The sequence below is a fragment of the Penicillium verrucosum genome (genome assembly GCF_028828655.1).
Source record: "Penicillium verrucosum strain IBT 35672 chromosome Unknown utg000004l_segment0_segment0, whole genome shotgun sequence".
Lineage (NCBI taxonomy): Eukaryota > Fungi > Ascomycota > Eurotiomycetes > Eurotiales > Aspergillaceae > Penicillium > Penicillium verrucosum.
Window position 1 is genome coordinate 531,101 of NW_026643213.1, and position 12,160 is coordinate 543,260.

General features: G+C 47.4%; 5 protein-coding genes across 5 annotated transcripts; 3 read left to right on the forward strand and 2 right to left on the reverse strand.

The window, feature by feature from the left end:
* Window positions 1–304: 304 nt before the first annotated feature.
* Window positions 305–1,777, reverse strand: N7516_009658 (zinc-binding alcohol dehydrogenase family protein; the record flags this gene model as incomplete). The annotated part of the gene is made up of 4 exons (XM_057222377.1): window positions 305–837; window positions 894–1,339; window positions 1,407–1,447; window positions 1,502–1,777. 4 exons carry the CDS (start codon window positions 1,775–1,777, stop codon window positions 305–307), a joined length of 1,296 nt encoding a protein of 431 aa, XP_057069598.1.
* A 3,411-nt stretch (window positions 1,778–5,188) lies between these two features.
* Window positions 5,189–6,744, forward strand: N7516_009659 (DUF895 domain membrane protein; the record flags this gene model as incomplete). The annotated part of the gene is made up of 4 exons (XM_057222378.1): window positions 5,189–5,255; window positions 5,314–6,355; window positions 6,410–6,506; window positions 6,565–6,744. 4 exons carry the CDS (start codon window positions 5,189–5,191, stop codon window positions 6,742–6,744), a joined length of 1,386 nt encoding a protein of 461 aa, XP_057069599.1.
* A 185-nt stretch (window positions 6,745–6,929) lies between these two features.
* Window positions 6,930–8,445, reverse strand: N7516_009660 (UDP-N-acetylglucosamine--dolichyl-phosphate N-acetylglucosaminephosphotransferase; the record flags this gene model as incomplete). The annotated part of the gene is given in 4 exon segments (XM_057222379.1): window positions 6,930–7,135; window positions 7,152–7,911; window positions 7,970–8,150; window positions 8,207–8,445. The coding sequence occupies 4 exon segments, from the start codon at window positions 8,443–8,445 to the stop codon at window positions 6,930–6,932; spliced, it is 1,386 nt and encodes a 461-aa protein (XP_057069600.1).
* A 332-nt stretch (window positions 8,446–8,777) lies between these two features.
* N7516_009661 (putative nuclear pore protein (SEH1)) lies at window positions 8,778–10,086 on the forward strand (the record flags this gene model as incomplete). The annotated part of the gene is made up of 3 exons (XM_057222380.1): window positions 8,778–8,987; window positions 9,061–9,922; window positions 9,980–10,086. The coding sequence occupies 3 exons, from the start codon at window positions 8,778–8,780 to the stop codon at window positions 10,084–10,086; spliced, it is 1,179 nt and encodes a 392-aa protein (XP_057069601.1).
* A 396-nt stretch (window positions 10,087–10,482) lies between these two features.
* N7516_009662 (putative proline permease) lies at window positions 10,483–11,916 on the forward strand (the record flags this gene model as incomplete). Its single annotated transcript, XM_057222381.1, has 1 exon — window positions 10,483–11,916. The coding sequence occupies one exon, from the start codon at window positions 10,483–10,485 to the stop codon at window positions 11,914–11,916; it is 1,434 nt and encodes a 477-aa protein (XP_057069602.1).
* Between the last annotated feature and the right edge of the window lie 244 nt (window positions 11,917–12,160).

Here is a 12,160-nt window from a genome sequence, read left to right on the forward strand (position 1 = left end):
CTGCGAACAGGGGGATGTGGCAGACACCAAGTGGATATGGGGATCATATCTGGGGTACCTCACCAGCCTATATTTTATAGCTTTGGGGGTTCGTCATGATCCAGCTGACTGTAGGTTGTATACATTGATCTCTCATTCCACAATATCAAAGAGGATGCATTCACATGTTCTTAGCAAAAAGTACTAGTTATCAAATTTTGAACCTGTTTCATGGTCTAAAACCCAATCTACCTAAAGTTATACCACAACGCCAATGCCCATGTCTCTAAAGCAAAATTTCATAAACGTGTAAGAACGCACGGGGCTACGGAGGCGCAGAACCCAGGTCGACCACGATCCTCTTTCCAGACACGGAACCACTCCGCAACGTCTCGAGCGCCGCATTAATACCGTCTAACCCACCCTCTGCATGAACAATCTCCGGTAATGTGAGATTCGTTGATTGCAAAAGGTCTTCCAACCAGCACACCATAGCTTCACCCACGGTAGGAGCCGTATGGAAGAGCTTAATGGGCACAGTGTGATATTGTACCCCGGGGTTTTTCTCTTTAGGCAGACCGGATAATCCAAGGAGATGGGCATGCCCATCAGGATTAAGAGCCTTTTCAAGCTGTGTTGCTGTCTCTCTTCCGACTATATCAATGGCATATCGCAGCTTGCCCTCAGTGACACCGCGAATAATTTCGACTGCACGATCAGGGTCATGTCGATCCACTAGCAGGTCTGCACCGGAATTCACAAGCTTGGCACCATGCCGGGCTGCATCAGCTATGCATATCACGCGTAACCCGGCAAGTTTCGCCAGTTGAAGAGTTATCAGGCCAGTAGTGGTTGAGGCTATAGTTCAAATGTCAGTGGTCAGATCATAGTAATGGGGGCATTGGTTGTCTTACCGCCCCAGATAGCAACCCAGTCGCCACGTTGTGGCTTTTCTGAGCCCAATAATGATGCGAAGCATTCTTCGTGTATATCGGTGGGTATGTCATTTCTGTCGAGCTTTTTGATGATATTGGGCAGATTAGGACCAGGAACTTGTGTGATGAGGGAGAAGTCTAGTCCAAATGAGACACCCAAAGCCAACGCAGCGGCGACGAATGCGACTCCGACAGAAGCTGAAGCGTGGATAGATGTTGAAGAAGGGATTCGAGCAGCATTGAAGTCGGTGGCGATGGCGTATTCTTGGAATGCTGCTTTCCTAATATCCCGGTAATCTGTTGATGGTACTAGCACAACGTCGCCTACGCGAAGACGTGATGACCCTTTGGGAATCTGTAGTACAAGGCCAGCCAGATCCCGCCCGTTGATCCATGGCAGGCTGGGGATACCAAAGTTGAATGCCCTAATCGATTCATGGGTTAGTCATCAATGATAGATTGCTTTCCAGCTATAAAAATAGTAATACTTACGGTCCCTTCCAATCAACTGGGTTGAGGCCGATTGTAAGAACCTGCGAATCAATAGTCAGCATCTCATATTATACAAGATTCAGTACATGTCATACCTTGACAAGAATCTCTCCCTCATGCAAGACAGAAGGAATAGCATGATCATCTACCAATGCATACTGTTCACGGGCCCCCTTGAGAAGCAAGACTCTTTGTCTTGACTCCTCAGACCGCGGAGAGGGGGGTTCACTCTCAGTTCTTGACTCATTGGAGTAATCCGACAGAGACTCAGAAAACAGGTATTGGTGGAACGTAGTTGGGGTCTTCTGCAACTCTTCAAGTTGGAGGCAAGTTGAGGTAGTCGACATGGTGCTTGGGGGTAGTAATGGCATGACTTGAAGCTTGGATCACAGAGAAACACCAGTTCAACTATTAGACTCTATCTATATTGCCCTTGGTGCCAGTCTATATAATCTCTCGGGCGAGAAGATAAAGCCAAAGCACGCCTCATTTCAGGGCGCGGGGCAGTGATACCAAATCCCTCCCATAAGCACGTACATAGGGGTTGGAGCACCTCCACTAATCGCTTGGCTCTGGGACGTCCTAGCAAGATCAATGGGATAATTTCGTCTCACATTGGCGCAATGAGAGCGTTTCCGTACTTCCGAGGCCTATTCGCAGTCGTTATCCATTGCTCATGGCGGGGCATAAATGGCGTGATGAACTCGATGACCGAGGGTTGATCAACGCTCTTATATTGAAAGATGGGGGACCATGAAGACTAGAATGACCAAAGGGAACTGATAGAGAGCTGACTATGGATATATACGGAATAATTCAATAGAAATTGAATATGCTCTACTTGCTTCAAGTACAAATTCGAAAATTTGAATCTCAAATCTCAAATTTCGATGTTTATCTCCAAAACTGATGTGATCCCGGGTTGCGATGACGAAACTTGCAACAGCCCTAGGATTTCAACACCTTGGACCCAAATCGCGAATATCTGCTTGGTAAGATCTAAAAGTAATGATAATCAGAGAGTATGGAGTAATTCCATTTGATTTGAGTTATTAACTTACATTGTTCATAACTGTGGATAACTATAGAACTACAACATAACATATATATGTTCCTGTATATAGTTAATGATTGCTTCGCAATAAGATGCTGAGCCTACCTTTTCATTTATTAATAGCTCCGTATACTGTGGAAGATAATCGTAAAACACCTTGACATTATTGAATGCAGACCTATTTCAAGACAAGTTGACGTTTCGGAATCCAGCAACCCATGGCACAGTCTGATTGTTGGCGGGATTAGCAGAATTCGCTAAAGCACACACGTAAAACATGCAATGTTTCATGGATACGTACGGGAAGGCGATTTGAGTCCCTTGGGGTAGTAAGAGGACGAGGAGATAGGAGGAGAATACCATACTTCCCAATCCCCACTAGGGGACTGAAACTATCGAAGGAAGATGGTACGGTTGTAGGTACTGATAAACCCATACTCGCAACCGAGTGCCTGCATGTCCCGCACTGGCTAGGCAAGCTTTCGCCGGAGGAAATCTAAGTCGAATATTGTCCCCTAGAGGTTATGGTCATCCACCCAAGGCACTTTCAACTCCCTAACCAGCTTAACGGTAGTATTTCCACCCATATATTGCAAACCAACAACGTCGGGGGTCTTATCGTAGTTGCTCCCTAGGCTTTTGAAGTCGGCGAAGTAGAAGTTGATTGCCTTAGCCTCTAGGACCGCCCCAAATGTTTGGCCAATCGCCTATTAGAAACGGCCCTAGAGGCTATGCTCATCCCCGATATATACCCGGTCGGTTTCCGTGGAATGGGGGCATCGGCATAAGGTGATGTCCTTCACCTCGCCTAATTTTGAGTTATGTACGTGTGCTTAACTGATCGTAGGAAATTGCTCTATAGGATAAAGGTCGGTATGGTAGGGCCCAATTTGAAGGGATGGAAGCGGACTTTCCACAATCTGCTTTGCTCGGATTGTGAATGTCATTGTGGGAACTGAGGATCTGAGGGATCTAATAAAGTGTTTCCTTAGTATAATTCTCTGAATGACATATATATCGATGTTTATAGCAAAATATATCTTACTATGTTGTTCTAATATGGTGGGGATTCACGCCTTGTGGCTTGAATAGGACGTATGCGAGGGCTGATAGTTGGAGTAGAGCGCCAATTCGCCAATTAGGCTTGGTGTATAATAATTTTGACGCGGCCCTTGACTAGAAGGGGGTTGGTGCTTAAAGAGAAGGAAAGATTAGAGGCTGCCGAGTCGCTTGTCGTATAAAGTCTACCTAGTAGGTAGCTATTAAGATAGTTGAGGAAAGTGACACTGACATAAATATAGTGGTTGCCTTATAAGAACATGATCTCTTCGTAACATTGTTTCTTAGCCACTAGCGAAGACCCTCACCTTAGCTGCTTGCTTCGATAAAGGAAAGTGCCGATCCCTATACTCTCTCTCAATATAATCCTTCCTCTATTTCTATATATCCTTAATAGGGTTTAGATCAGGTAAAAGATAGGCCATTCTATCATAATAACCCTAAAGTAAATTGAATCTAAATTGAATTTAAACTAAATCTGAAGTAAATCTGAAGTAAATCTGAATTTAATCTGAAGAAAATTGGCAGATCTCTTAGCCGCTAGTTTAGGGGTAGGTGAATCTTTATAGGGTAGACTATTGTACGACAAAACCCCGAAGTTGTCGGTCTGTAAGATATAGCTAGAATTACTACTATTAAGCTGGTTGGGAAGCTAAAGATATCCTGGGTCATTCAATAAGACATCCACTCGGCAAACCGCCGTCTACGTGACCTACGACAAAAGACTGCCGAGCCAGTGCGGGATATGCAGGCACTTGGTTGCGAGTATGGGTTTATCAGTACCTACAACCACACCATCTTCCTTCGATAATTTCAGTCCCCTGGGGATTGGGAAGTATGGTATTCACCTCTTGTCTCCTCGTCATCGCACTGCCTCCCAACAGTCCCTAACCCCCAAGGGACTCATCTCGCTCTCCCTCATGTATCGATGAAGCAGTGTATGTTTTACGTGTGTACATTAGCGAGTGCAGCTAACCCCGTCAATAATGAGACTGCACCCTGGGTTATCCATACGTACTGACGAATTCACCTACCTGCTTGATATATGTCTTCTGTCTGAATGACCAACAGTCCGGTGTCTTGCAACTTGCGAGTTACAGGACGACGATGTTACGCTGTCAAAGAGTAGCTTCGGAAATGTTCCTTTATGCTGAATGATTCTAAGGGGTTGTACGTTGATCTCCCACGGTATCAAGGACTATCAGTACGGAAATGCACTTACAATTGTCTTATTGAAAGCACTAGTTCAGCGACAGATACATTCGATCCGGATGCTCGAAATTCGATTGATAATGATCAAGCCCTTGGATAGTATCTTCATTGGCAAACTCTTGTTTAACTAAACATAAATATTCTAACCGATTGGAATTCGGTGTATTCATCTGCAGGATTTGTGCCGCCTGTTGAAAGTCCCGTGCGAGCACGTAATTCCACCACAGAACGACAACATTTACCGTGGACTAACGCTAAAATATCTTGGAAGTTAGGCAGGGGTCTAAAAGACCACAAAACAATAAATCCTTCCCTAAATTGGCATCGCGCGGGACCAGATGGTTCGAGGCAGTACAGCCGACATATACGTATATCTTGCGCGGGCGCCATGGGTTATAAACAAACGCAACTCCCTGTCAAGATAAATTCACTACTCAATTATCCCTTCTACTTCATTATGACGAACTCTGAAAAAGATGTTGCAACGAGTGATGAGGTGTCGCCGGCTGGGGGGCCACATAAAGGTGAGCTTGGAATAGTGCTCCTGTATAAAGTCGACAAAGCTGACCATAACTCTGAAAGTGAAATGGTACCGTTCGACATTTTACAATGCCTTCATCCTTGGTCTCTGCAATTTTCTTGCCCCCGGAATTTGGGGCGCCATGAACTCTTTGGGCGGAGGAGGCGAAGAGAAACCCTATCTCGTCAACGCAGCGAACGCCTTGACCTTCGGGCTTATGGTAGTCTCTTGTTTCTTTAGTAGTGTCATCGTGCGATTTATCGGTATCAAATGGACACTCATCGTTGGAACAATGGGATTCGCACCTTACGCAGCAGGGCTGTACACAAACAACCGATTTGGTAAAGAATGGCTGGTGATCCTGGGCGCGGCACTTTGCGGCATATCAGCAGGCATCTTTTGGATGGCAGAGGCAGCAATTGCACTTTCATATCCCGAGCCATACAACCAAGGACGCTTCTTGGGATTCTGGCTCAGCTTCCGTGTTGGTGGGCAAATTCTCGGCGGTGTTATCAGTCTGGGCATCAATGCCCATCAATCGACCTCGGGCTCTATCTCATACACTGTGTACTTGATTTTCATTGCACTACAAGCTCTTGGTCCTTTTGCTGGTCTCCTTCTGAACAATCCATCTCAGGTGCAGCGAAAGGATGGGGTCCCAGTTAAACTTCAGGTGACGAACAGTATCGGATACGAGCTGAAGAGCATGTCGAAGCTTTGGATCAGTCGCAAGTTTCTGTACATCGTTCCACTTATTTGTCAGGCTGTGTATACAGAGGCTGTGATGTTTTCCTATGAGGGGTTGTGGTTCACAGTACGGGCCAGAGCTCTTGGGTCATTCCTTTCTGGTGTGATTGCTTTGATCATCGGCAACCTTCTAGGAGCCTTCCTTGACAGCAAACGGATATCTCTGAAAAAGAGAAGTCGATACGCATTTTTCCTGGTTGTCGGATGGCAGGGCATGTGCTGGATTTGGGCTTCAGTGGTAACAACGGAGTTCAACAAAACACAGCCGACATATGACTGGAACGACCCAGGTTTCGGAAGAGCCTTCGCCCTCTTCCTGTTTTGGGTTGCTAGCTTCCAGCTCAACTATATGTATCTGTAAGTTGAACCTCGATGTGCGATGGTTCAGTTGGAATGATGCTGATTGATCAGGTTTTTCTTGGTGGGCAACCTTGCGGATGATCACGAAGAGGTCGTCCGGATTGCGGGCTTGTTGCGTGGGACTGAATCTGCCGCTCAATGTGTCAGTGTATGTTCTCCTCTTATCTCGCTTCTGTGCGACATGAATACTAACGAGGTGTCTCCAGTATGGCCTAAGTAGCGTGAGCATCATGGCTGCAGTGGGGAGTGTATACCTAAACTTTGGCTTGTGGGCTATCGCGATATTTCCTTCCTGGCTCATTGTCAAGGAGGTTGGAGAAGCCTTTGGAGATAAAAAGGTCGCTAGAGAGACTCCTGGTTTGCGCGAGGCCGAGATTCACGAGTAAATGGTTAGAGCAAAGGACCAAACTTCGGTGCAAGTCTAGGAAAGAATTAATATAGTAGAAGAATATAATGCTAATCTAGAATCTTTGGTGTATCCTCTCCATGTTGAAAATATATACATTGAAAGAAATTATACTTCTATGGTAAGCCTGATCCAGGATTCTCGTAACCCAGGACATTTTTAAAGCTATGCGATGAAACCGAATTCCCTGTTATCGTGGGGGAACACGAGCAACGCGAGACGATGTCGTACAAGCAGACCGAGCATTCCACAGACAGTTTGTACTGCAACCATGTACCATGCCAGTTGGTCTTCTCGCATTGGACCCATCCACACCAGCCAAAGATTCAGGATAGTGAGATTACTTGATTCAGTAATCCGACCATTCTCGTCTTGGGTAATTCGCACCAGTCTCAAGCTGTGTAATAAGCGTAGTGCGGTATCGATTAGAGGCGACGGGGGGGCTCGTCCACTCCGTGACAGAAGCGTCCAGCAACCCAGTGGAAGCGCTGAACTTTGGCAATCGATGGCGAGGACAAGGAATGAGCTTGAAGAGTTGGGGGATTGAGTACAGGAAATTGAAGATCTGCGGAATGAACAGCAGCAGAAGGGTTTTGCTGAAATGCCCTAGGATACCAACCACGGCAAACACCATTCCCGCGAAATAGCAGTACGTATCGCCCACGAACACCTTCGACGGATACCAATTATGGAACAGAAGGGCTGCTGATACACCAATAAATGGTAGCAGGAAGTATATCGACAACAGGTGCGAGTCCGTGGCAGGGTGCGGGTATGGTGTCATGGGCGCAAGGTACATCGCATCATTGAATAGCAATTGGATCGCAATCACTAGTGACTGAGCGACCTCGATACCGTTAATCCCTGCTAACATGTTGATCGCATTTGGACAGAAGATTGCCACCGCTGCCATGTACATGTAGTACAGCCATCCAAGATCAACAACGTCACCCAGGTAGGGTTGCAGCGGCATCGGCACGACGACTTGCGTGACGCCAAAGTCAACAAAGTACACAATTAGCATGGGAATTGCGGAGAAAGCAGGGATCAGGACTTTGTGTCTCCAGCGAATATCGAATAGGTCATCGCCGATTCCGAGAATCACTACAGACTGCAAAGACAAAAGACCAGAAAGGTAAGAGGCGAGCTATTCAGTTGCGCGTTAGCTTAAGACCTGTCTCGCTGTATGGAAGATCAAAACTGACCTTGCCGTGTGGAAATCGATGAAGGAATCGGCCATTCTCAATATGTTGCGATTCAATCACAACATCACGGTTTCCACCGCCCGATGTGGCCGCAACGATATCCTTGTAGAAGGCAAACGGAATGAACATAATGAGTGACATCAGATACACAACTGCACAAACGGCGCCCATGGTTTCAGGTCTAGATCAAAGGATTAGTACATGCTATGATCTCAAGTCCAAGAGCCATATACATACATTTCGGGCCGGCTAGGCTTTGCCATGTCCTTGCCCTTAAGTCCTGCCTTCAAAAATACAGGCCCAAGCCATCTGATAAGGCTGAAAGCCACCGCAAACACTATGCCACATATTGCGATTGAAGCCACTAAAGGGGCCCCATCACCTTGGAACGTGGCATTGAGTGTCGCTAAACCGGCCCCCACGAGGGCTAGTAGACGCCAAGTCTCCTTGCGAGAGAGGGTGCTTAAGGGATGCATGGCGGACAAACGACCGAGATGGCAGAAAGGAGTTCCCTCTACTGCGAAGAGAAACTCACAAGGAATTGACCTATGCAACAAGAGTAAAAGTCCACGTCGGCGACGCGCAATCTGTCTTCATTCTTCAAATACAAGATAAGCTTATCGTGTTCTGCCAGAATTATCTGACCGCTAAATTTAGCGGTGAGAGAGTATCCCGTGATGCTTGCGACCAAGAAAGGTAAGGCGACGTCAACCACCTGTTTCATACCTCATACGTGCAGATGCATGAAATTTAAATCGTCATTGGCCCAGCTGTCTAATTCGTCAATATTATAGCCCAGTCCGTTCCGATGGGGGCAGTGGAGCGTCCCGAGATAACGGCTGGATTTGCCGACTTCGACGCCGGCCATCGGGATCTTGTCACCGTCACCAGATTTAACTTCTATGGCAACCGTATTGTCACCGCTTCTTCTGATCACCGCATGAAAGTTTGGGATCTCAAGGATGGCCAATGGCAACTTATAGACACCTGGCGCGCACACGATGCTGAGATTCGCGATGTATGTCCCCAAACAAGCCAGGGCGCAATTCTAAGACTGCCATTGCGGCTCATGTACTAAAATACTATTCCAGGCCACGTGGAATGGCCCTTTCACGGGCCAACATATTGGCAGTGTTGGAGAGGACATGAAGCTGAAAATTTGGCAAGAAGATGTAACCCAGCCTCCAAACTCAGGACGGCGTTTCAAGTCGGTCTTTCGCATGACCGCACCACACAGACATCCATTTGTATCACTCGACTTTCGCAACATTGACCTAGAGTCATGGTTAGCGGTGATAACACGCGATGGCTACCTCATGGTTATGGAACCCGTCAGCCCCGATAGCCTTGCAGATTGGCAGCCTGTTGACCAGTTCCGAGTGTGCACCGCCCCGGAACGCGGCGAGGAAACAAGTTTCAAAGTCCAGTTTCATCATGATCCCGCCGACATCACTCACACTATCTCACCGGATTCTGATCGGAAGAGCCTGTCTCTAATTGTGGCTGCCATGGACACCGTCAAAATCTACCGTACAGATGCAAACCGGCGATTCTACCATGCAATTGAACTGAATGGGCACAGCGGTCTTGTGAGAGATATTTCCTGGGCCAATGGTTCTGTGCGTGGCTACGATCTTATTGCGAGCGGGGGTAAGGATGGCTTGGTCCGCATCTTTGAAGTATACACAATGCCAGCTGGCCAAGCGCCACAGGGCTCTAACGGCCGGAAGACAGAACTTCGCATGCAGTCACAGTCGCAGTCGCAGTCGCAGTCACCGTCGCTTAGAGCGACATCACAGTCCGGGATCGGCTCTGCTCTGGCAAGTCGTGTGCCTACATCGGCGACTGATCGCCAACCCAACGGGGATTCACAATTTAGGCACTCGTTCAAACAGGTGGCTTGCATTGACAGTAAACACCTCGATGTGTGGCAGGTTCAATTCTCGTTCTCTGGTGAGTATCTCTTTGTTTGTCTCTTAACCCTAAATATTTTCACTAAACCACTTTTAGGTGACTCGTTGATTTCCTCTGGAGACGATGGGACAGTTCGGTTCTGGAAAAGATCTCTGTCTGGAGAATGGCTTGAGTTCGCTGAAACAGACATGGCTTCTCAGTGATCTCCAAGCACTGCGAGACGTGATTGGAAATCCTTGAGAAATGCCCAGTACTTGTCTCTTCCCAACCTCTCGGCCATCACCCCTTGTATTTTCCTTCATAATCAATGATACCCTTTTACATTTGATTTCTGCATACTCCTGTCATCGCACTTGGTAGTATTTCTGGAACTAATTTGTTGAATGCAAGGTTGGTTTTTTGTTTCCTCATTCCTTTTTTTCCCTTTTTTGTTCTTTCTCGAACTATATCCATTACACGAGGAAGGAGCGATGTTCGGAACTGCCCTGGTTAACTCTGTTGACATTTTCTTCTCGAACCAAAACCATTCTCATCCTTCTTTCTCTCCCTCATCACCTAGTTATAACCCCTTCATTATCAATATTCATTGTTAATTTATCATGGCTGTCGGTCCGACCATTGGCACTGGCCTGTTCATCGGCGCTGGCCAGGCGCTCGCAGTTGGCGGACCTGCCTCGCTGCTCATATCGTATATAATCCTATCCTTCCTGACCTTTGTCATGACCACGAGCCTGGCCGAAGTATGTACTCACAAGCCGTCCCAGCATGGAACACTAGTCACAAACGGCTACTTGTACATGTCAAGCAGTCTGGCATTTGCTTCAGCATACCTTCGTTGGTACACTCTCGCTTTGTTCGTCCCATACGAGATCACCTCGGCGATGGTCAACCTTGGCCTGTGGAAACCGGGGTCCACGATCGCAATCAGATTGGCTATCATCACGACCATCGTTGTTGGATTCAACTTCCTGCCAGAAAAGCTCTTCAAAAGTTCTGAGCGATTGTTCACTGCGATAAAGATCGGCACAATGGCGAGCCTCTTCGTCCTCACTCTGGCTCTGGGTCTTGGAGGTATAAATGCCCAGCCCCCATGGGGATTCAAATACTGGAAACATCCAGGCGCCATGAACGAGTACCTAGTTCGAGGCGTATGGGGACGATTCCTGGCTTTCCTCCAATGCCTCCTCGATGGCTCGATCGCTTTCACGTTTGTCCCTGAGTTGATTGTGCACCGAGCGGAAATGCCGGCATCACTTGTGCCAGAATCACTTGGCGAAACAGCGTTTCTAAGCGCCGGCATCCCAAGTAAAGTCACCTCTGATGTTTTTCAAACAGCATTTCCATATATCCTGAGTTCCTTGGCCATGGGTGTTATGGCTCCTTTCAATGAGACACGTCTGACAAACAACGGAACGGGCTCCGGGTTGTCTCCTTACCTGATCGGACTCAAAGATGCAAATATTCAAATTGTACCTACGATCGCGATGATTGCAATCCTACTCTCCGCAGTGGCTTCTGGGCGAACCTTTTTATATCTCTCTTCTCGCACACTTTGTGCAATGTCGGAGCTCGGCCATGCGCCTTCGATATTTTCCACCCGCAACCGTTGGAATGTTCCATACTTGGCCGTTACAGCATCCGCCGTGTTCTGCTGTCTTGCCTTTGTTTCAGTGAAAATCCCTAGTACAATCATGAACATCTATCTCCTCCGCCTTGTCACGAGCGCCGGTCTGATTTCCTCGCTTGTGTCATGCACCATCTATCGCCACTTTGATCGACGGCTCAAACTGAAAGGAATCACCAGGCGTCATAGTTTCTATTCACAGCCATTGGGCTCATATTTCGGGATGGTGGTCAGTGTCCTACTGCTGTTGAGCGGCGGCTTGTGGGCAGCACCCAAGGGAAATCTGATTGGGCCCCGAGCAGCCAGACTGATCATCCCATTTGTCAACATCGCTGTATTCGGCCTGTTGTTCTTTTTTCATCGATTCCAAGACTTTTTGCCCGTTGTCGAAATTGAAAGACATGTGTGAAGATGGGTGGACACTGACATGGCGACCGCGAAGGACCAAGAGAAGAGAAGAACCTCGGACACCGAAGATGTACCCACATCGGAGTAAACTCGACGTGATCCCAGGGAGTTCCGGGGCATTTGAGCTGCGACTCGGCCAGACCATGTTCACAGAGCCTTCCTAATACACCGACAGAGATTAATGCGAGGATACATGCGAGATGGTATAGAAGTGGAATGGTGGAGTGGGCATGTCTGCGACCCAG